Source organism: Dendrobates tinctorius, unplaced genomic scaffold (genome assembly GCF_039654945.1).
Source record: "Dendrobates tinctorius isolate UK_male_01 unplaced genomic scaffold, ASM3965494v1 ptg000070l, whole genome shotgun sequence".
Lineage (NCBI taxonomy): Eukaryota > Metazoa > Chordata > Amphibia > Anura > Dendrobatidae > Dendrobates > Dendrobates tinctorius.
The window spans coordinates 16,352,819-16,377,315 of NW_027361738.1; the positions used below are offsets into that span (position 1 = coordinate 16,352,819).

General features: G+C 42.2%; 1 protein-coding gene across 1 annotated transcript in view; it reads left to right on the forward strand.

Moving 5' to 3' along the window:
- LOC141095439 (ferroportin-like) overlaps nucleotides 1-23,871 on the forward strand; it is a 58,293-nt gene extending 34,422 nt beyond the window's left edge. The window contains exons 7-9 of the mRNA XM_073581432.1: nucleotides 13,909-14,163; nucleotides 18,518-19,231; nucleotides 23,407-23,871. Coding sequence (XP_073437533.1) covers nucleotides 13,909-14,163; nucleotides 18,518-19,231; nucleotides 23,407-23,678 — 1,241 coding nt within the window. The 3' untranslated portion in view covers nucleotides 23,679-23,871. The remainder of the gene's footprint in view (nucleotides 1-13,908; nucleotides 14,164-18,517; nucleotides 19,232-23,406) is intronic.
- Nucleotides 23,872-24,497: the final 626 nt, after the last annotated feature.

The following is a 24,497-nucleotide window of genomic DNA, read 5'->3' on the forward strand; positions in this document are numbered from 1 at the left end:
GCATTAGTTGTGAGAATTCAGAAGCTGCAATGTCAGGATTCAGCTCTGCAGGTTCCAGTAGTCATCACATGGACACTTCACTCATATTCGATTTTCATAGGTATGGTCCTGTGACAATGAGCTTCTCTTCCTGCTTTCAGTATTCCTGCTGAACATTGAGAGGATTAGGGAGAGCAGCTCGTGGGAATAGGTACATGACTAACTGTGCAAGTAGCACATGTACTTTGGGGGGGGGGGGGGGCGCCGAACCAGATTCTTGCCCCGGGTGCCAGAAAGCCTAGATACGCTCTGACCCCACCATTAATATACTATTAGCCATGCACCATTAAGTATATAAAGTAATAAGCAGTACTGTGCCTCCATTACACATAATCTCCGCCGCCCAATAACATAAATTATTCAGTCTGTGAGTCTCTCCAATTACCTGTAAGGCTATTTGCACATGGAAAATGTGCAAGATTTTACAGCACAGGAAAAGTGAATGAGATCCCTGAAGTCTCATGCACACGCTGCTTATTTTTTCCTTGCAGATTTGCAGCAGATTAAAATCTGCATAATGTCAATTCTTGCAGCGTATTTCACCCGTACTAATGTGGGAAAATACGTAACAAAAACATGTAAAAAATATGGCAAAATATAAATGTTTTTTACGCAACTTTCTTCCTGCCAACACATTACGACATACAGCAGAATTTTCTCCTGCAACTCCTATAAATGTGCACATAGCCTAAAGCTGGAGTCACACATAGCGACTTACCAGCGATACCGACACCGATATCAACGTGTCAGGATCGCTGGTAAGTCGCTATGTGATAGCTGGTGAGCTGTCACACAGACCACTTCACCAGCGATCAGCACAGCGATGCCGAGCGCCCGGCATCGCTTGCCATCCCTGTAAAAAATAGAATTAAAATAAAAAATATTGTTATTCTCACCTTCCGATGTCCCGCGCAGCATTCCTCTCTCCATGCTCCGGTCCCAGTAATCCTTTGCGAGAATGACCGCGAGAGTCACGGTCTCGCGGGAGCGCGAAGTCTCGCGGTCATTCGTGCAAAGGATCACTGGGACCGGAACGTGGAGAGAGGAATGCTGCGCGGGACGTCGGAAGGTGAGAATAACAATATTTTTTATTTTAATTCTATTTTTTACTGCTGATCGCTGGTCTCCCGCCTGTCACACGCAGCGATGCGTGCTGGCCAGCGGGAGACCAGCGACGAAAAATATGTCCAGAGGTTTCTTACAGCGATCAACGATACTGGCAGGGGGGCCGCTCACTGATCGCTGTCACACACAGCGATCTCGCTGGTGAGATCGCTGTTACGTCACAAAAGTTGTGACTCAGCAGCGATCTCGCTAGCGAGATTGCTATGTGTGACTCCAGCTTTAGCCCCTGTTCTGTGTCCCCATCATTCATTATATGTCCTTGATAACATCATAATGAATTTGGGGGTGGGAGAAGGGAGAAGGCACTGAGCCTACTCTGCCACCTCGCAATTCATTATAAGTCCCTGACAGCGTCTTCTCACACCTTTCAGTTCATTGTAAAGGGTCTTATGCACCTTATCACCTCCTCTCCTAATCCCAATAAATTTTAAGTCTCCGATAGCATCACAATGAATTGTGAGGTGGAGGAGGATGCTATCTGGGGCATAGCACCCACCTCCACCACCCAATTTATTTTACATCCATGTGGAATGTCCTCCTGCCCTTCCTCCTGTTCATAAGGCCATTATAAGTCCCAATTCCTCCCATCCCAATCCCCCACAACCCTCATTGTCCCCCTGTATCCCATCATTGTCCTCTCCCCCACCTCCATCCTTGCCCTCTCCACCACCTCCATCTTTGCTCTCTCCCACCACCCCCATCATTGCCCTTTCCACCACCATCTTTGTCTTTTCCACCACCACTATCATTGCCTTCTCCCTCACCACCCCCATCATTGCCCTTTCCACCACCCCAATCATTGCTTTCTCCACCACCTACACACTACTCACACACACCACTCACCTCTCTGCACTTTACACACACACCTCTCTGCAGGTACACATACACACAGACACACACACACAGAGCACCGCTCACCTCTCCGCACGTTCTCTGGCTGCCCCAGCATTGTCATCGCCGGCAGCTTTTTGGCTGACACAAAAGCGTGCTGAATGATGACGGCATCCAGCTGTGCTGCTGTGTAGACAGGAAGGCCGGCAGGAAGCAGGACGGATCTCTGCAGCTCCGCTTCGCTGCCATTTTCTCCTGTAGGCAGTGGAGCTGAAGGGATCACTCCCTGCCCGCCACACATTAGGACAATCTGGCCAGGGGCCCCTCGGGGCTGGAGAAAGGCCAGATTGCCCTCAGTATTTGCTGCTCTGCAGGGGCTCCCTCCACCTCCGGGCCCCGATGCAGCCGCACCCGCTGCACATGCCCTCAGATACCCTCTACAGTATATACTGTACAGGTACACATCTCATACACATATAAAAACCAATAACACATATTCACTTTACTCCGGTTCCCCAACACTCTGCTCCAGTCTCCATTGCACTGACTTACCGCACAGCGGATGTGATGTAGTGATGCCATTGCTTCTGCTGACTCAGTCGCTGATTGATGGAAGGAGCCGGCAGCCCCTCCTCCACCATTGTATTCACTGCTATCTGCGTCCTGAGGACATGGATAGTGGTGATATCAGGACGTAAACAGCAGAGGACGTGGTTCAGCCTGTGTGCCATTGGTTTCAGCCCTTTGGCTACCTCTGTCCGTGGTCTGGAACGGAGCAGACAGAGTGCTGGTTGCAGCCTGCGGGCTGCACTTTGACCAGGTCTGCCCTAAATTATTCTCACATATTACTCCATTATAATATTTTGATTGTAAGTTTTAAAAGATAGGATCCAATGTCTTGTAGATTGGAGAATAACAATGACGTACAAATTACAGTTACAGTCATGACCAAAAGTGTTAGCATCCTTGAAATTGTTCCAGAAAATGAAGTATTTTTCCCAGAAAATTATTACACAAATGTTTTGTTATACACATGTTTATTTCCTGTGTGTGTATTGGAATAACACAAAAAAAAAATAGCAAAAAGGCAAATTGGGCATAATTTCACACAAACCCCCAAAACGGCCTGGACTAAAGTGTTGGCATCCTCAACTTAATATTTGGTTGCACACCCTTTGAAATAAATAACTGCAATCAGTCACTTCCTATAACCATCAACAAGCTTCCTACACCTCTGGAACCAAAAAAGCTATATCTTGGTCTCATCTGTCCACCAAAAATTTTCCCATAATGATTTTGGCTAACTCATGTACATTTTGGAAAACTGCAGTCTGGCTTTTTTATGTCTCTGTGTCAGCAGCGGGTGTTGTGAGTTCATTTTCCCCTTTGCCACTGAGGTCTGGTGAACTCCCTCTTCTGGTAAAGGAAGGTAGTGAGCCTGATTATCAAGCACCTGAGCCTAATGAGGATGACTGGCTGAGTGGAGTTATGGACTGGATATAAGGCTGCCGACGCCCTTCTTCCCTGCGGGTGATTTCTCTGAGGGATTCTTAGAGACCAGTCTGAAGTCCTGCTCCTCTAAAGCTAAGTTTTCTGCTCTTCTTTTGCATTTGTGTTTTGACCTTGTTTTACTGGATTTCTGCCATTCCCTGCTGGGTAGCTGAATTCCTTTTTGCTCTGTCTTCAGAAAATACCTGAGTACTGATATAGTATTTTTGAAGCCTAGCGTCTTCAGGGCCTGTTTTTCCTATCAGTCGGTTGGCTCATTTTGATAGGGTTTTTGCGGATGGCAGACAGCAGCTTTCCTATCCTGTCCTATGTAGTTAGCTTGGGCCCCATCATTTGCTCAACCTATCTTTCTATCTGTGTTAGTGTTCTCATCTTGCTTCACCGTCATTATATGTTGGGGGCTGCCTATTGCTTTGGGGTCTGCTCTGGGGCAGTTTAGTTTTTCCCCCTTTCTGTCTTTAGGCTATATAGTTCTCCGGCTGTGATCGAGGGGTCTAGGGCACCGTAGGAACCCCCCACGGCTACTGCTAGTTGTTGTGGATAGGTTCAGGGGTCTGCAATCCGATAGCTGCCAACCTCTCTGGTTTTCTGGACGTAGATACTATTTTTGTTTGCCTCCTACGGTGACTCTTTCATAACAAGCGGGGTCCTCCCGCGTCTCCAGCCATAGTGTTTCATTTCATTGAAAGGTCGATGGTAGTTTGTGCTGGCACTGCACACTGAGCCTGCAGGGCAGCTTGCATTTCTTTGAAACTTGATTAGGGCTGCTTATCTACCATCTGGACTACCCTGGGTCGCAACTTTTCATCAATTTTTCTCTTCCGTCCACGTGCAGATTAGCTACAGTGCTGTGGGTTGTAAACTACTTGATTATGTTGCGCAGTGTTGACAAAGGAGCATCAAGATCTCTGTTAATGGACTTGTAACCTCGAGATTGTTGATATTTTGAACAATGGTTCTCAAGTTCACAGACCGTTCTCTTCTCTTTCCATTCTCCATGCTTAGTGTGGCACACTTCTCCCCATTTAATGTGGTTTCAGGTGTGAATTTCATATTGCCCACACCTGTTACTTGCCACAGGTGAGTTTGAATGACCATCACATGCTTGAAACAAAGTTGTTTTCCCACAATCTTGAAGAATGTCAACAATTTTGTCTGGCCCATTTTGGGGTTCTATGTGAAATTTTATCCAATTAGCCTTTTTTTTCTGTTTTTTTCTTTTGCTCCAATACACACAAAGGAAATAAACATGTATGTAACAAAACATGTGCAAATCAAGTAGCAAACAAGGCGGCACTCCTTCTAAAACCTTATGGTCTTGGAGAGGGAGCAGGTGCGGCTGCTCAGACGACAGCCATAGAGACACAATTCCACGGGTCTGGTTGCCGCACCTGCTCCCTCTCCCTGACTGCATGGTTTGAGGACTTCAATAAAGGAATATTTTTCTACAGTGAGTGCCGCGTTGTCTGCTACTTGATTTTTGCATTTTCACCTTCTGGTGGGAACTTTTGAACAGTGCACCGCCGTTCTTTCTATTGTTTTATCGGCCATTATGCTATCTCCGTATATGTACAACGAATAGTGCCGAGTTTTTGATGTTTCTCCTGTTGGATTATGTATTGTAAGGGTACCAATGGATTGTAATGAATAAGAAAATGCTCACACAAGAATTGAATTTACTAAATTGATTTACTTAATAAATTATAAGATCAAATAATAAACAGTATAATCAATAAATATACACGTGAATTAAACATACATTACATTATTCAGGTAGAATTCAGGTCCATCTCTTTCTCATCTCAGTGTCCTCTCTCGCCTGTACACATCCCTCTGTCTCTCTCTCTCCCCCTCTGCTAATCAGTCCCCTTTTTATATATCCCCCAAAAGCATCCAAATGTGTCTTAGTTAAAAAGCTTTGATCTATCCTTGAATGCTAATGAGACGACCCCCTGAGGCCAAATAGACGAGATTTCAGCAGGTGACAATCCATGGGGAAAGTTAACACACCCAATCTAATTAGGGTAGTTGCCTTGAATATCAATGGTCCTTTGTTGATGGATAAACAAATGACCAGTAATTTACATTCCTTTATCTTAAGTAAGTTTCAGTGACCTTTTGCTTACCTCCCTGGTAGTAAGAATACAGTATATATTATATTATACTGATTGAAACCATATAAAAATAACTCATAGTATACATTCCACCCCTTGGTTTCAATCACTTTAATTAATTAACCTGCCACTAAACTATACCATTTATCATTATTTGCATTGCTCCTATATATATTTATTTATTTGCTACCAATAGAAAACCACTTTGGTAAAAAACAACATCCTGGGCTTAAAACGGAAAAAATCAATACAAAAACAACATTGGACCAGCAGGTGCTGAAATATCAAATGTCTGTAGAAATCTTCTTTCTTTGGATCTTCTTGGCCGCAATTTTTAAATGGGTCTCTGTTGCAGGGAAGCACTATGCCCTCATCACTTTGGGGTGACCTGGTTAGCAAAAGAACAGACTCTAAAGAGCAATCTGTCCCTGCCCTTCATGACATTAACCCCCTCGGTGCAGGTGTCCAATGACTGAGCATAAGAGTCCTTTCATCTTCTTTTGCTGCAGCTGTTCAGGGCATCACTTTATATGCCATTTGGTTTCCGGCAGAAGCTTCTAGGGTTAGTTGTCCCCTCCTTGTCATCAGCTGGCAGTCATGAGGATTCACCCTGGTGGCGGTTCAGCATCATCTGGGCTCAGTCTCAGCGCTCAATTGGACATCTTCAGTCTACACACAAGACACAGCCTGCATTGAGGGAAAGTGAAATTCACAATCATACTTGAAAGTTCCAAAGTCTTGGCAGAGCTAACTCAGTCCAAAGCAACAGTCCAAAATAACTCAGTCCATGATATATTCACAGTCCAAGATAGAATACCTTGTTTAATATAACTCAGTCCTGGTGGCTTGTTTTCCACCCCTTGATCAAATGAGTCAAACAAAATTACCGTAGGTTTGTTGGTCCAAATTAATTGTGCCCAGAATGATATTTTCTACTGTAGCAAATATTTCTACTCTAGATAATAACTACTAAATAATATATATCATATGTGTATGGACTTATACACTGAAATAAATCATAATATAAAAATATCAGACACCAGTTATCAAACACATCAAATTCATGTCAATCACATTTGCATAATAACGATGATCATAATTACCAGTACAATCATGTTCATGGAGATCACAAAATAATGTTACTACTAGTCAGAATCAGTACAATTACATGTTAAGGAAAACAGAACCCAAACCAATTTGCTATTAACCCAATTCTAGCAAATTATTATTTTTACATCATAATATACACATTACATCAACACACACTCTGGCTAAACCTAATGCACTCATTCAGTGAGCAGGAGAGATTCTCATTTATATATAGACAAACACACACTTTGGGTACCCACACATTTACATTGCATGACTCAGGTGTAGGTGAACAAAGCTATCTCGAGAACAAAAGACTGACATTAACAAACTTGCATTCAATGAAATCATTTTACATATATGTTCTTCAAAACACAATTTGCACGGGAGCTCCCAAAAAATAAAAAATGTTAAAACTCAAAAATAAGTCATAAAATATAATCTTATATTAGGTAGATGGACTCCTTTTTCACTACTGCAGAAATGAACTATTTTACTGTGCACTGTATTTACATGTTAATTAAATGGCCAAGGTTTCTTCTTTTACTCCTGCAAACAAAAGGTTAATTACACCCCCCACCCCCCAATCCAACATGTAGTGGACTGAAAAGAGAAAAAACAATTCCTTTAAAAACCAAGAATGCTAAACACAGTACCATTAAAATTCAGAAAATGAGCTCATAAAAAATAAAAATATACCAAATAAAAAGTAAAAATAAAAACACCACGTGAATTTTTTCTTTGGCTGTGAACCAATTTTATCAAGGGATATCCATGATAAATACACAAAGCACATACAGTGACAAAGACAAACACTTAGTACAAATAAGTCATCTATTATCTTGTCAACCCCCCAGTATATTATCAGTCATCTAACTTTAGGTCAGTCTTAAATTCATTGTCTGTACTGTTACTCTCTCTTTTCCTTGTAAGTTTCTCTCACAATGGCTCCCACATACAGAATCATCTTATATCTGCTGTGGTCTTTTGCCTTTTAAAACATCAAGGTCTATTACAAACCCTCAAATGCGAAATGCACATTTATGCATCACCAAGACCGAACCCAATTCATCATATATCAGCCAGCGCATACGTCACAGTATGCTCACAGGAGTATTTCTCTTCATATATCAGCCAGCGCATACTTCATAGTATGCTCACAGGAATATTTCTCTAAGAAACTCTAGAACGAAAACAAACATCATTAGACATCAAAAAATGGCAAAACTGTTCAAACAACAATTTTCAGGGATGTTCCACAACTTTTATCTAAAATGTGTATTTAAAATTAGTCCATGAGGGAATCATGGCAGGGGGTGTAGTATTATTGGAAGAGTGCAAGGGGCGGTTACAGTGGGGGCTTTGCATGCCTCCATCAGGTGTCCCACCTCTATCTTTCCAACACCTTATCTCATTTGTCGCCACCCTCTTGGGTCTGGCGAATTGCAACTTACTTCTCCTCCTCAGATCTTGCCATCTCCTCAACAGGTCACTTGTAGAGATTCCATCTATCTCCTGGAAAGGAACTCCACTAGCTATCAGGTCACAAAACAACTCCGTCCTGCTCTTTCTTATTTGGGTATCATCCTCTTTTCTCCTTTCTTGATCTACTTTCTTTACTGTACTATTTTTTGATACTTTTGCTCTCTCTAGAACAGATAGCTGGGAGATTAAATTGCATGCTGTGTATACAGTAGTGGAATTTCCCATAAGTGCACTGAACATAGTGAACAATGGGGCTTTGTATGACGCTGGGGCACCTTCTATGAACTTATTCTTCATCAATACTGTCAATATTGCAGCATCTGGTCCCTTTCAATCCTCAACAACAGCAAAATGATCATTCAGATGTGGCAAAGGATTGCGAGTTATGCCACCTATGCATGCAATTTCTCTCAGTCTCTGAACTGCATCTGCAAGAGACTCCCATCGTGTCTGTGGTATTATTTCCATGGGAGAGTCATACACTTGTGCCACAGAATCCCTCACCAAATGCAGCAAAGAGAAAGTCTCTGTAGTGTCCCTTGCATGTCTCATTTTTAGACGCACCATAGGATCAATACAAATACTACAAAGTCCTACTGCCTCAAGACGGTTCAAGATTATAGTATCAGCTGCCTGATCCCATAATCTGAGAATCCATGCTAACAAAGGTTCTCCTGCTTGCTGCCTGTACCTGGTAGCTAATTCTGTTAATTCTCTGGCTGTATAATTCCTAGTTTCCTCAGTCATTGAAGCTTCTGCTCCTGTAGCTGCGTTTCCTGCATCCATCCTATCTCCACTACGCTGTGTGACTTCTCTCCTAGTTTTAGTAGTCACAATCGGTCTGGCTTGCTTTTCTTCCTCATCTGTCTCACTGTTACAGCCATCACCTTCTAGCAAATCTGACCATTTCTCACGTGCAATCATGGTCCTAATCTGTGCAGTACAAATATCTGACACTGGCCGCTGTCTCCTCCTGCACCTATTCTTATTCACAATTTTCATTACATGAGCTTCAAAATTCCTTTGCATATTGTCATGCTGTTTCATTTGGTCTCTCAAGGCTGATTGCAAGCTAATCCTTTGCTCTAAAACTGTATGCAGCGCTAAACGCAAATTATCTATCTCCTCCTGTAAGCTTTGAGACACTTGCACAAAGATCCATCCAACGGCTGCTGCAGCTTTCTGCTCTTTTGCATCATACCTTGAGGCTGTGTGCACACGCTGCGGATTTTGCTGCGGTTCCGCAGCGGTTTTGGCCGCTGCGGACCCGCAGCGGTTTCTGCTGCGGTGTACAGTACCATGATTCCCTATGGGAATCAAAAACCGCAGTGCAGACGGTGCGGAATTTTCCGTGCGGATTATCTGCGGTTTTCAATCCACAGAAAGAATTGACATGTCAATTCTTTCTGCGGATTCTCCTGCGGTTTGCCATCTCCTCCATTGAGGAGATGAAAAACCGCAGGGCAAAACCGCAGAGCAATCCGCAGGTGAAACCGCAGGTATTTTGACCTGCGGTTTCACCTGCGGATTTTACAAGATCCGCGCGGATGAATCCGCACCTTTTCCGCAGCGTGTGCACACAGCCTGAGAGATCAAATTTGGCAGCCACATCCTGGGGATTTGGCAAGCGCTGTCCCTCCATATATTTGTTACATTCCTGTGCCATTTCGGTCCACTTTCCTGGTAACACCCATTCTGGCAAAGATCAGACACTACTCTCAACTGCTTTCCTACTCTTAACAAACTCATTCAATTTTGCAAACATTTTTATTCAAAACAATCCCACTTCTGACACCAATTTGTATTGTAAGGGTTCCAATGGATTGTAATGAATAAGAAAATGCTCACACAAGAATTGAATTTACTAAATTGATTTACTTAATAAATGATAAGATCAAATAATAAACAGTATAATCAATAAATATACACGTGAATTAAACATACATTACATTATTCAGGTAGAATTCAGGTCCATCTCTTTCTCATCTCAGTGTCCTCTCTCGTCTGTACACATCCCTCTGTCTCTCTCTCTCCCCCTCTGCTAATCAGTGCCCTTTTTATATTTCCCCCAAAAGCATCCAAATGTGTCTTAAGGTACTGTCACACTTAGCGATGCACCAGCGATTCCGACCAGCGATATGACGCGGTCAGGATCGCTGGTACATTGCTAAGTGGTCGCTAGTGAGCTGCCACACAGGCAGATCTCACTAGCGACATCGCTGGGGACGGGGGTCGCTACTTACCTGTCACACTAGGCGATCCTGCGTCCTCCCGCCCAGCTCCACGCGTCGCTCGTCTCCACAGCAGGAAGCGCCACAGGAAGCTGACGACAAGAAACAGTCCTGAATGTTCTCGTGCGATCAGCGATAACCAGCGGGGGAGCGGTCGTAGGTAAGTATCAGACATAGCGATATCGCTAGCAATATCGCTATAACATCACAAGTTATAGCGATATTGCTAGCGATATCGCTTAGTGTGACAGGCCCTTTAGTTAACAAGCTTTGATCTATCCTTGAATGCTAATGAGACGACCCCCTGAGGCCAAATAGACGAGATTTCACCAGGTGACAATCCATGGGGAAAGTTCACACACCCAATCTAATTAAGGTAGTTGCCTTGAATATCAATGGTCCTTTGTTGATGGATAAACAAATGACCAGTAATTTACATTCCTTTATCTTAAGTAAGTTTCAGTGACCTTTTGCTTACCTCCCTGGAAGTAAAGCCCCCGTTACACACTGCGATATCGCTAGCAATATCGCTGTAAAGTCACCGATTTTGTGACGTTGCAGCGATATTGCTAGCGATATCGCTATGTCTGATACTTACCTCCAACCGGCTCCCCCGCTGGTTATCGCTGATCGCGCGAGAAGCTGCTGGATCATTTCTCGTCGGTCACTTCCTGCTGGGCTTCCTGTGGCGCCGACGAGCGACGCGTGGAGCCGGGCGGGAGGAGGCAGGATCGCCGCGTCTGACAGGTAAGCAGCGATCCCCGTCCCCAGCGATGTCGCTGGTGAGATCTGCCTGTGTGGCAGCTCACTAGCGACCACCTAGCGATGCACCAGCGATCCTGACCGCTTCATATCGCTGGTCAGGATCGCTGGTGCATCGCTAGGTGTAACGGTACCCTAAGGATACAGTATATATTATATTATACTGATTGAAACCATATAAAAATAACTCATAGTATACAGATTATTAACAAAATATTGCAATAATTTTCTGGGAGAAATACTTCATGTTCTGGAACATTTTCAAGGGTGCCAACACTTTTGGTCATAAATGTATGATTAGTATTAACAATTATGATTAGCATTAACAATTATACAGTTCTAAAGCAAATATTAAATTGCTGCGTTACCTTTTAGACAGATGTTCCTACCTATTTAAGATCACAATCTAAGGTTTCAATCCCAGAAGTTTGCGAACCAGTCACGTTTATAAATTTTGACAAGACTAGCACGCTGTCATTTTTTTCACGTGGAAAATTGCCCACGTGCACTAGCACATCAGCTGATGTTGGGCTTTGTGCTGCTGTCCATCATGTATATGGCCCGAAAAAACCTAACATGTAGAAAAAGGAGGTAAGGAGTTGAAGTTTTCTTGGAGCCCCACATAAAGCATTGGTGATATAAGGACAAGCAGAAAAAAGACTTTATGTTAGGCATTAATGTGATCTAAATTATTTTTTTAATATGTTCTGTGTGCTAAAACAGTGAAAAAGAATTATTATTTGTTCCTGCTTTTGTCACATTTGCTTTCATGCATTTGGCTGGCTGCAGGCTGCATGAATATGTATGATTCAGTTTCCTTTGAGATTTTTTAATTAGTATATCCTTAGATGTGATGTTTTCTGGGCTTTTAATAATTGCCATTTACTTGTGCTTTGTACAGAAAATATGGGCAAAATTAATAAGAGATATTAACCCTGTGTGTATTTTGCAAGCATATTTACTCTATAAGCATAGCATTAATAATATTCTCATACACATCAACAGAGTTTCTATTAATGTGCATAGAACTAATAGACGTAGCTAAGAGCATCGCTCTGATATCTTCATCAGCCCCACAGATGGCTAGTAGAGTGGTGCAGTATATCATAGAAAAACCTCGGCAGACATTATTTAATGAATCCAATGTTTATTCATCCAAAAAACATATAATATCGGACCATTCAGCCTCTCTCAAGATTTTATCTGTATGAGTAAGGGTCCACAAATGTCACAACAGGGATTCATCATATGCTCATTTCACGTGAGTACAGTAGCTGTGGATTACCACCAAAATGACCATCCAGGAAATGCATCGCTTACCAGTGTTTGCCGATACGTTTCCTGGACGGTCACTTTGGTGGTAATCCACAGCTACTCATGTGAAATGAGCATATGATGAATCCCTATTGAGACATTTGTAGACCCTTACTCATACAGATAAAAACTTGAGAAAGGCTGAATAGCCGAAACGTTGATTATTTATCTGTACCATACATTTTTGGTCCGATATTATATGTTTTTTGGATGAATAAACATTGGATTCATTAAATACTGTGTGCTGAGGTTTTTCTATGATATATTATATTTTTACCTCTGAGCACCGGTGAAGAAAGCAGTTAGCACCCCGTTATCCATTATATAGTAGAGTGGTGCATACAAGATCAGGAGTGAACACAAAGAGAGGAGGCCTCTGAGCAAGAATAGTATATGAGTCCTTTGCAATAGCTCATCATAATGTAAAATTCCATCTGCTTTGGAGGTAGATGTGGCCCCCTTACCTGCTGGGCGCCTGGTTGCACCAATGCTATGTCTGCCCCTGTGTGGGACCATTGCTTCTGCTTTGGAGGTAGAAGTGACCCCCTTCCCTGCCCGGCACCTGGTTGCACAAATGGTGTGTCCGCCACTGTGCAGGACCATCGCTTCTGCTTTGGAGGTAGAAGTGGCCTCCTTACCTGCTGGGCCTCTGGTTGCATCAATGGTGTGTCCGTCCCTGTGCGGGACCATTGCTTCTGCTTTGGAGGTAGAAGTGTCCCTCTTTCCTGCTGGGTCCCTGGTTGTACCAATGGTGTGTCCGCCCCTGTGCAGGACCATCGCTTCAAACAGAGAACTCTAGATCCCCATGCTTTCATTGGGTGGTGGTCCCAGCAATTTTATCCCAACCATAAGTAACTTATCACCTTCTCTGTGCTGCTGTCTACAAGTGCGCACTGAGTTGAATGAAACCTGTATTCTTTGGGACTTACTGTATGGTGTAGATTAATGGTTGTATTCCAAAGGATTCCCATGTAGCCGCTTTATGCTTCACCCGCAAGCCATGTTGCAAATCAAGGGATAACCCCAATAACAAGACTTCAGCATTTCCCTAATGATCAAAGATAAGAAACTGAAAAACCATAGCAAAAGATGTTGCGGTCACCTGTTTTTTTCCTCATTTGACTAAAAATGAAACGGTGGTCGGTGTGGGTAATGACATTTGCTGTAAAGCCCAATCCACATGGTAACACAATACAGTTACATATACAGTGGCATGTGTCATCATTAACTTTAGGCCTTTTAGAGATAATTTCACCTTCGGCTTGCCTAACTTTTCACAATAACAGTGATTTTGACCAGGGGTGCTAAAACTTTTACATGTCACTGTATAACCATGTATAGATCACATTTTGGTAGCCAATATGTAATCAATTAGAATTTTATTTGTGGTCTCTGTCTCTAAATTATAGGGATGAATGCTACAGTGAGAAGAATGGATCAAGTAATCAATATCTTTGCCCCATTGTCAGTGGGTCAGGTCATGACCTGGGCTTCCAATGTGGTTGGCTGCGGTTTCATTCTCGGTTGGAATCTGGTGTCACTTCTCGTGGAATTTATCTTTCTCTCCAGAGTTTACAAAATGGTACCTCAGCTGGCTGTAAAACCACAGCAATCCATCGGAGAGCATTACATAGAGCGACAACTGGAACTTATAAATGTGCAAGGTACAAAACAAGACAGAAATGAGATTTAGAACAAAGTTTTCTAATAACTTATTTGACTTGGAAACTCCTTTTACAGAAAATAAGTATATATGATGTTTAACTGTATCATTTTGGGGTACGTAGAAGGAGGCATATTTATCAAGTTAAACGCCCAAGAATTCTGGCAAAATTTGAGCAAAAAAAAAAAAATGTCTTTCATTTCTTGCATTATATTTATTTTGTATTTTGGACACATTTTATGATTCGTCCAACAAGGAAAATGGTTTATTGGTAAAAGCCGTGGTCTAATGTGCAACACACAATGTCAAAATTGTGGCGCACATTTCTGGCACATAGTCACCCAAATAATAGATGGAGTAAACTTAGACTAGACAGTCCAATAATTGGACAGATTTATCAAATAACATGAACCACTCTGATAAATCAAGGGTATTTTAAGTCAGTCTAATCTATGTTGGCGCTAAGAATTAGACAGCTTTGATAAATATGCACTGATGTACTGTATAATTTTTTTGGAGGAAAGGTAAACAATAAAACAGCAGTTTTGGAATTGTTTTTCAGGGTTTAAGATGTAAGAAAATGAGAATTTTATAGATTGAGTTGTTATTAATGCAGCGATACCAAATGTGTGTTTTTTCACATTTTTGGCCGTAAAAAGGGGATTTTTTTTCACCCCAAAAATTGTGCGAGGATTCTTAAGTTTGCAACATTCTGCAGAGTGCTGACTCCTTCATCCAAGATTTTGTGCACGCTTGTTTTCCTTTCATGAATGGTATCTGTGATGAAATTCATGACATGCATGCAATACTGTTGAACAGTTTTAGGCAGGTATGAAAAACTGCAAAATAAGAATGCGCAAAAACAAATTGAATTGGTAAAAGTTTATTATTATAATTTAACAAAATGCTAAGGGAATGAGCAACAAATAAATCTAAATCAATTCAGTATTTGGTGTGACCACCCTTTTCCTTTAAAGCCACATACTTTCTTCTAGGTACACGTATGGACAGTTTTTGAATGAACTTGGCAGGGAGGTTGTTCCAAACATCTTGGAGAATTAACAACAGATCTGTGGATGTAGGATTGTGCAAATCCTTCTGTCTCTTTGTTTTATCCCAGACAGACAGTAGATACCATATCATCACTTCCAGGATTTCTTGTTATCTTTTTTGCTGAAGATATTACTTAATGACATTGGCTGTATGTTTGAGATCGTTGTCTTGATGCTCAATAACTTTGGAGTCAATCAGATGCCTCCCTGGTGGTATTTCATAATGGATATGTATCTGTCTGCATTTCTCAGTATTGAGGACACCATTAATCCTGAACAAACATCCAACTCCATTTGTTGAAATGTAGACCAAACTTGCAGGGATCCTTCGCCACACTGCACTGCACATACACTCATTATTGTACCATTCCTAAGCCCATTGGCAAACAAATTGCCTTCTGCTACAGCCAAATGTTTCAAATTTTGACTCAATGGTCCAGTTCCATTGTTCTTGTACATAGTTGGGTTGATTGGCTTTGTTTCCATGTGGAAGGTATTGTTTTTTGAAAAAAAAATTCTTCCATGAAGACGACTTCTGGCCAGACTTCTCCAAACAGTTGATGGGTGTAGCTGGGTTCCACTGGTTGCTGTAAGGTCTGAGCTGATGGCACTGCTGCATAATGAACATGATGTGTCTTTCATCCGCTGCACTAAGTTTCCCTGGCCAATCACTATGTTTACGGTCCTCCACGTTGCCTATTTCTTGGTGTTTCTTCAAAAAGCTTGAGCAAGACATCTTGAAACCCCAATGTGGTTTAAAATATTTGCATTGGAGAGAAATTGCTGATGCAATGTAACTACCTTTTGTCATGTTGCTGTGCTCAGTCTTGCCTTGATATATCTCCTGTCACACGAAACTGTCTTCCACAACCTCTCCTTTGTAGCAGAGTTTAGTTGTTCCTCACCAAGTTTTAAGCCTTGTACACAGCTGTTTGTTTCAGTCGCTGTGTTTCAACCTATATATAAAAATAATGACCATTATCACCTGTTTGGTATAATAGGTTACTCATACACCTGACTCCAATCCAACAAAATCCCTGACTTTTTGCACGTTTATCTAGAAAAATCGATGCTGTTTTGAAGACAAAGAGTAATCACACCAAATATTGATTTGATTTCTATTTTATTCATTTAGTTTGCATTTATTTAACTGATAAAAGTAAATTAAAAAGACTTCTATTTTATATATATATATATATATATATATATATATATATATATATATATACTCCTTAACATTGAATTTGCAACAGCAAGAAGGAAAAGTTGTGGAGTTCTGGAAATCACAGGACGTTAGTCATGTTAATGATGTACAAATGGGAGCAACATTTTTAAAACATCTCGATTAGTATGCAGTATGAGCGCAAAGTGCAGAAATCTCTACACTTACAACTTGCACATTTTGGCTGCTATTAAAGAGATTAATAATGGTTGTCTGAATAATGTTTTGCTATGATGAATGTACTTGGGCATGGAAATCATCAACATGCTGGCAGCTGCCTTTGTAGTGGTGACTGACAACATCTCAGATGTGCGCGATGGAAGACAAGTCCAAAGAAGCTGCAGGCCATTGTAGCACGTTTAGGCTGCACAGTCTGCTCACAGTAGCACGAGCAGCTGTCTGGCAAAGTTGTGTTAAAAAACGGCTCCTGGGACACTTCTGAGAAAAGGCCGTACCACTAGTTCCATGACCAAATGAATGTTTATTGCTGAAATGTCAGTATGTCTGAAATAAAGCCTAGAGGGATCCTGCAATTCTCCAAGAGTACTACGGAAGACACTAGCCGACTGGTAGTACTTCCAACCAGAAAGAGGGAAATTGCGCTAACATCTGCACCTTGCTGAAGAGACAGAAAGTATTTAAACCTTCAGCAAGGGTGTGTTAATTAGCAGCAGAAGGTGGAGGTAACTGTTAGGTCATAGAGGGAAAAGGATATCACTCAATAACAGAGATGCAAAAATCAAGAAGGTGCTTGCAGATCTTCTACTGCTGGATCCAGGATGACTGTCTGTCACACCTGACACACCAGTGACAGCACCATGATAGCCTTTGAGAATGGTGGCATGAGCCTGACTCATAGCCGAATGAGTCATAGCGCGCAAACGTCTTCTATCAGTTTCTGTAGACACTCTGACTCCTTGTACTTGGTATGTAATGTCGAATATCACTTGCAGTACAAAATTGATCAGTGATAGAACCAGTGGTATGGCCATTTCTCCAAAGTTTCCCATTCTGCGAGGCCTGAACGTGCTGCTAAGGCCTTCAGTGTCTCCAGACTTGTCATAGAACATCATGTCATGGTTAAGAACAGGTTACTCAAAACGCGTAGGCTCCGTACCTCTTTTTATGATATTTCTCTGTCACAACATTTTACTCAATATTCAATAAAGAAAATGTAATGCTTTATCCATGTGACTGGACTAAAGACACATATTTGGATTTTATTAGAATGTTACACAGGAACATTTTTTTTCCAGAAGCAATTTCTGCTCCATTCAGAAGTCACCAGGAGTGCTACAGCCTGTGATTGACTGCAGTAGTCAAGTGGCTAGAAAAACGCATCATCAGGGAAACCATCTGATTATGGGCTCTTCTAGACATCTGACCACCACAGCAAATCACGGGTCCTGATGACATCTGAACAGAGTAGACATCGCTTCCGGATCTGGTGTAAACTTCTAGCCGGGTGCTGAAAGCTAAGTATGAAGCAGTTTTTTTTTATAACTATTCATATCTAGAAAAATGTTATTCAAATGTTGGACAACCGCTGTAAGGGTGAAGCAGTATGGGAATAGATGCTAAACAGTGGTCTCAGCACTCAAGGGCAGAATTTAGAAGCTCTATAGAATAGAGCTTGTAAGCATTGTTCCTGGTCGTCACCGTTGTTGGGTAGCAGTTCCCTTGACAATGACAAATAAACAAAAAAAAAATAGAAAATCAGGTATGGGAGGAGATCGGAGACAGCTAGAAACAGAAACCAAAATTACAAACTTGCCTAATTTCTCACTGACTACCATTCCCTTTTTACCTTAAACATGAGTTTAACCTTTAAGACTGAATAGGCTCCATACTCCCATTTTTAGGCTCCATACTCCCATTTTTGGCATAATGTTGTTTATTGGATGCATCAGAGCTTCTTTAGTTAGGTGAAATAAAACAGAGTTTACCGCTTGACACAGAACATTGAAAAACTGAGATGAGATCCTGCCCATGTAGTTGTATATCGGTAAGGGTTGTCTCATATACGGTTTATCTATGGCAACTGATGTGAGCCTCCATTCATTTCCTTTTTTTTTTTGCAGGGGATCTGCCAATCTGCTCAGTCATAGGTGACTTCATTAGCACACCCGCCATTCCCAATGTATCTAATGAAGAGAAGCCCAGGACTCCAAAGCCCCCAGCAGAAGGCCCTTCATCACTTCCACGTTGCTTCCAAAAAGTACACCGAATGTTGCGCACCTGTACAGATGGCTGGAAATCCTACTACAGACAATCTGTGTTCTTAGCAGGGTTAGGATTGGCCTTCCTGTACACCACAGTCCTGGGCTTTGACTGTATCACTACAGGTTATGCCTACACTCAGGGGATCAGTGGCTCTCTGCTCAGCATACTCATGGCAGTGTCTGCCATCTCAGGATTAATGGGCACATTTCTGTTTACCAAACTAAGAAGACATTATGGCTTAGTGGTCACAGGAATTATATCCAGCTGCCTCCATGTTTGTTGCTTAATGCTTTGCGTATTTTCAGTCTTTGCTCAAGGAAGCCCGTTTGATTTGGGCATTTTCTCTGTCATTATGGGTGTGAATTCTTCTTCAAACACTGAGAAACTGCATCAGAACCAACTTCACATATATCCATCTCAAGGGAATATCAACCAGCCTATCCTCCCAGACCGCTCCTCGATCCACTGGACTAACAATACTGTGTTGTTTGAGAGTGTCCGTGCCGGCGATCATCCAGACTCCTATGTCTCAATCATTTTGTTATTTTCAGGAGTAATATTAGCAAGAGTGGGTAAGTTCATGCTGGCAAGCTAAAGGATGGGGCCTAAGTATGAATTGCTTTGGAATTACAAAACTTTACGGGGAGAACAAATCATTTTGTGCAGTTTTGGCACAACTTGCGGCACTGCATATCTTATCCTTACAACCACCTCCTCTTGTCTGTGATAGACTTGGCTCGATTTTTGAATTGTTTAGCCATATCCCTGTGATGCTTCTTTTTCAAATTTGTCATACGTGTAGACCTCTATGGCCCATTTTTTCTTTGAGAAATGTATTCCAATTTGTTGTAGATTTATCAGGGTGAGTGGAACACAAGCCATAATTTCAAAAATTCAAGCTGTGGTCTGACTAGATGCTATCGCAACACTTATCTTGATGGCCTTGAGTAGAAGCCAAATATACATTCTACCTTTAAGGTACTGTCACACTTAGCGATGTACCAGCGATCCCGACCAGCGATATGACCCGGACAGGATCGCTGGTACATTGCTAAGTGGTCGCTAGTGAGCTGCCACACAGGCAGATCTCACCAGCGACATCGCTGGGGACGGGGGTCGCTACTTACCTGTCACACTAGGCGATCCTGATGTCCTGTCGCTCGTCGTCACAGCAGGAAGCCCAGCAGGAAGCTGACGACGAGAAATGGTCCAGGATGTTCTCGCGTGATCAGCGATAAGCAGCGGGGGAGCGGTCAGAGGTAAGTATCAGACATAGCGATATCGCTGTAACGTCACAAAAACCAGTGACGTCATAGCGATATTGCTAGCGATATCGCTTAGTGTGACAGGCCCTTTAATTTAAATGGGGTTTCCAGGAAATAAAAATTATTTTTCAAAGGGCTCTGACTGGTTGAAAAAATATAAACTGAAAATTATTATTCACCCTCACTTATCCAATCCAGTTTCGATGCTTATCTGGTCTCAGATTCCTGGTACTGTCTCGACACATCGGAAATTGCTTGAAATTCATGCTTGGCCAATCGCTGACTGAAGTGGGTCGGTGCAGTGATTCCTGGATCAGGCATTTCTGTGGTGTCAAAATAGAAAGAGGAAGAAGAGATCAGCACGCACCAAATAAGCTATGAATTGGAAGCCCTGGGGGATTGGTGGCAAATAATTTCTTTTTTCAAACATTCTGAGTCTTTTTAAAAATGAATTTTCACCTGTGTTGAATAAATAATCTGGGACAAGGAAGAAAAAGTTTTTTTTTTTCTGGAACTAACACCAGATCTCTCCATGGGTTTTATCTGATATTGCAGCTGATCCTCATTTAAAGGGAACCTGTCAGAAGGTTTCACTACCACAAACCAAACAGGTTTTATGTTAATGGACCGCAATTATTGGCCCTGCCCTTACAGCTCTCCATCCCCTATACAATTTTCCCTGCCTGCCACCATCATATGCTCCCTGATTGACAGGTTGCTCGTCTGAGTGACCTGCCTCTCCACCGGAAATCTCCCGCAGGAGCTGTCACACCCTCTCTGAGAAGACGACCAGAGCGGGAAATAACGGTACCTGTGTGAGATTTCCGGCAAGGGATGCAGGTCACTCGGATAAGAGTGACTTGTCGATCAGGATGGCGGCTGGTGAAGAAAATTTGAAAAAGGACGGAGAGCTGTAAATGTGGGGCCAAGCCACCTCCACTGGTATCTCATTAAGATAAAAGGTTAATAAAGGATTACTTTGGAATGCAAAGAAAGATGACAAAAATGAAGGAATGGATTGATTCTGGACTACAGCGACCTAACATAAATGTGTCTTGTTTGTGGTTGTAAAAATTGGTTCCCTTTAAGTTAATTGATGGCTGTCAATTGTTAAAAATATGATTTTTGCATAAGTGACAAATTTATCAAACTAATTCATGGTGCTTATTAAATTTGGCATTGGGATCTTTTTATATATGCCAGGTGCTCGAGACTGTTAAAATACTCTATACCCAATACCAATGCACACTCATATGATCTGCGCATGCTTTTTTAGGGAGAAGTCAGTTCGGCCAACAGCTATATCCCATATGGTCAGCTTTAGGTTACTTTCACACATCTGTATCTGTACTTTTATTTCTGTAAAATGAACCGTTTTTCTTTCGTGTCATCTGTATTGCCTTCATGTTCCTCCATTTTTCTCATTCATTTTTAAAAAATGTAGGAGGAAGAATATCTGAACTCTTATTTATCCATTGATTTTTTTAGTATAATTTTTCACCAGATTTTTGCTACCCCATCTGAGAGTAAGTAGCCTGATGTGGGCACAGAAACCCTGATTCCAGCGATGCATTTCTTAGTTTACTGGGTGCAGCAGTTTTGATAAAATCATTGATTTTTTCAGCTGCAGATCTAGCAGTTCTAAGGCCAGGGTCACACTAGCGAGAGTGATGCAAGAAACTAGCGCGAATCTCTCGTATCAATACCAGGCACTTCCGCCGGCACTCAGGACTGGAGTGTGCGGCTGCATGTATTTCTATGCAGCTGAGCGCTCCAGTCCCGAATATTGATGCGAGAGACTTGCGCGAGTTTCTCGCATCACACTTGCAAGTGTGATCCCGGCCTACGAAAGATCATCTGTGTATAGCCCTGTCCACACCACTGATTAGCAACTTTCTATTTACACAAAAACCTGCCAATCAGTGGTGAAGGCGGTGTTACAGCGGCAGGTCTAGAAGTCATGGAACAGGTAGTCCTGTAATGATACTCTCCTGCTCATAAAACCTATGACAAAAAGCCTAGTAAGTGACACATCCCTGGAATCAGGGTCTTTGCTCCTAATTCTTGCTGCTTTAACATTACATAGCAAAAACCTGGTTACAGAGTCCCTGTAACAATGGATGAGTGAAAAATGTATGAAATCTGGATGGAATACTGAAGTAGAAATAATGTCTTCTGATTTTCATGTGTTTAGTAGCTCCACATAACCTTTAATGACCGAGTCTACTCTGCAAATTGGGAGGAAAAATAAGACATACACTGAGTCTTACGGTTCAGAAGCATGGATCCATTTTTAACATGGATGTTTATATGGACCAATGAAAATCTATGGGTTAAAAAATAGACATCACATAGACATGTACAAAGGATGGGTGAATGTAGCCTTAAAGGGGTTATCTGGGACTTTATTTTTCTCTATGTGGTAAAGAACTTACAGACATGTAGTTGCCAGCTACCTGCCTGTTCTGCCCGGTGCAGATCTCTGCCGGTGATTACCGTATGCTGCTTCCGGTGAAATCTTGGCATTAGAGCAGCTTCTTCTCTTTCACTCTGCTCTGTCCACAGGGCATCACTGCTGATATCATACTGATTGACAGACGTTGCCTAATTGCGGGGAGCCGGCTGTCAATCAGTATGACGGTGGCAGTGACTCCAAGTCATCAGAGCAGCCCAGAAGAGGAAGAGCTGCTCTGTTGATGTGATTTTACTGGAAGCAGCACTGTCACTGGCAGAGATCAGCGTGGGCAGAACACGCAGATAGTTACTACCTATATGTAAGTTCTTAGCCCCATAGTGAAAAATAAGCAGACTTCTGGAAAACCTCTTTAATTTAACCTGAACTTGGAAATTGATATTTTGGAGACTTAGGCTACGTGCACACGCTGCGGAATGGGGTGCGGATTTGGCCGCGCGGATTTTGAAAAATCCGCAGGTAAATCCGCAGGTCAAAAAATCTGCAGTTTATCTACGGATTATCCTGCGGTTTGGCCCTGCGGTTTCACCATCTCCACAATGGTGGAGATAGGAAACCGCTGCGGATTCCGCAGAAAGAATTGACATGTCAATTCTTTCTGCGGTTTGAAAACCGCGCGGAAAAATCCGCAGCGTCTACACTGCGGTTTTTTATTCCTATAGGGAATAATGGTACTGTACACCGCAGCAAAAACTGCTGCGGACCCGCAGCGGCCGAATCCGCAGCGTGTGCACACACCCTTATGTCACGTTTTTACCTGCATCTGGATTACATAGTTACTAGTGTTTTACCCATATAGTAAATGGAGCTACTGCTCTGCACCCATTTCATGATCCTGCACAGCGCCCCTATATCTGTTCAGCTGTGACTGGTACTACACAGTTATTAGAAGTCCTTTGCTTTTTCCTACAAGGCTTGTCTAGAATACAGTATTGTATGAACACATCTAGCCTTATGTGGAGTCTCTTGTTGGTTATATTAATATTTGTTATATTTTTATCGTCTGTAGGTCTTTGGTCTTTTGACTTAACAGTGACTCAACTTCTCCAGGAGAACATTCCTGAATCAGAGCGCGGAGTCGTGAATGGCGTGCAAAGCTCAATGAATTACCTGATGGACCTCGTACATTTCATCATGGTCATTCTTGCTCCTCAGCCTCAGCAGTTTGGGCTCCTGGTTATCATCTCGATCCTGTTTGTGATCGCTGGACACACCATGTATTTTTTTTATACCAAAAAATATAAAACAAAAGAGAGGGAATCACTATATACTCCTGCCTGACAGTCTTGTGATTAACCATTATAACAGTATAATTTTTGTAGTATGAGCTTTACCATGAAGTGTTGGATAACTTTAGCAGACCTGTCCAATGTTCACCCAATCTGTTCCATTTCTTTTTATATTTTTATTTTATACATGAACCACCATATTCCATATACAGATCTATTACTGGAAATAAACAACATACATTACGTAAAACACCCACGTGCGCGTATGTCTCTATTATCATTGTTGTACTCTTAAGCCCCCGTTACACATAGCGATATCGCTAGCAATATCGCTGTAACGTCACCGATTTTGTGACGTAGCAGCGATATTGCTAGCGATATCACCATGTCTGATACTTACCTCCGACCGGCTCCCCCGCTGCTCATCGCTGGTCGCGCAAGAACGTCCTGGACCATTTCTCGTCAGGCGCTTCCTGCTGGGCTTCCTGTGGCGCTGACGAGCGACGCGTGGACGCGGGCAGGTAAGTAGCGACCCCCGACCCCTGCTATGTCGCTGTTGAGATCTGCCTGTGTGGCAGCTCACTAGCGACCACTTAGCGATGCACCAGCGATCCATATCATTGTCGGGATCGCTGGTGCATCGCTAAGTGTAACGGTACCCTTACTTCTGGAGCAGATGAGTGTTTGTTACGTTAGATAAGATGATACACCAACAGGGATTTTGGTGCCAACGATGACTGAATGGTTTTATATTAATTTTATGGTTATGATTAAGAAAATGACTTCGGTTTTGCCAAATTGGCTCTTGTTTCTGAGATATTTAATAGTTTATTAATTACAGTAGAATTCTTTCTGGCTTCAACTAGTCGCT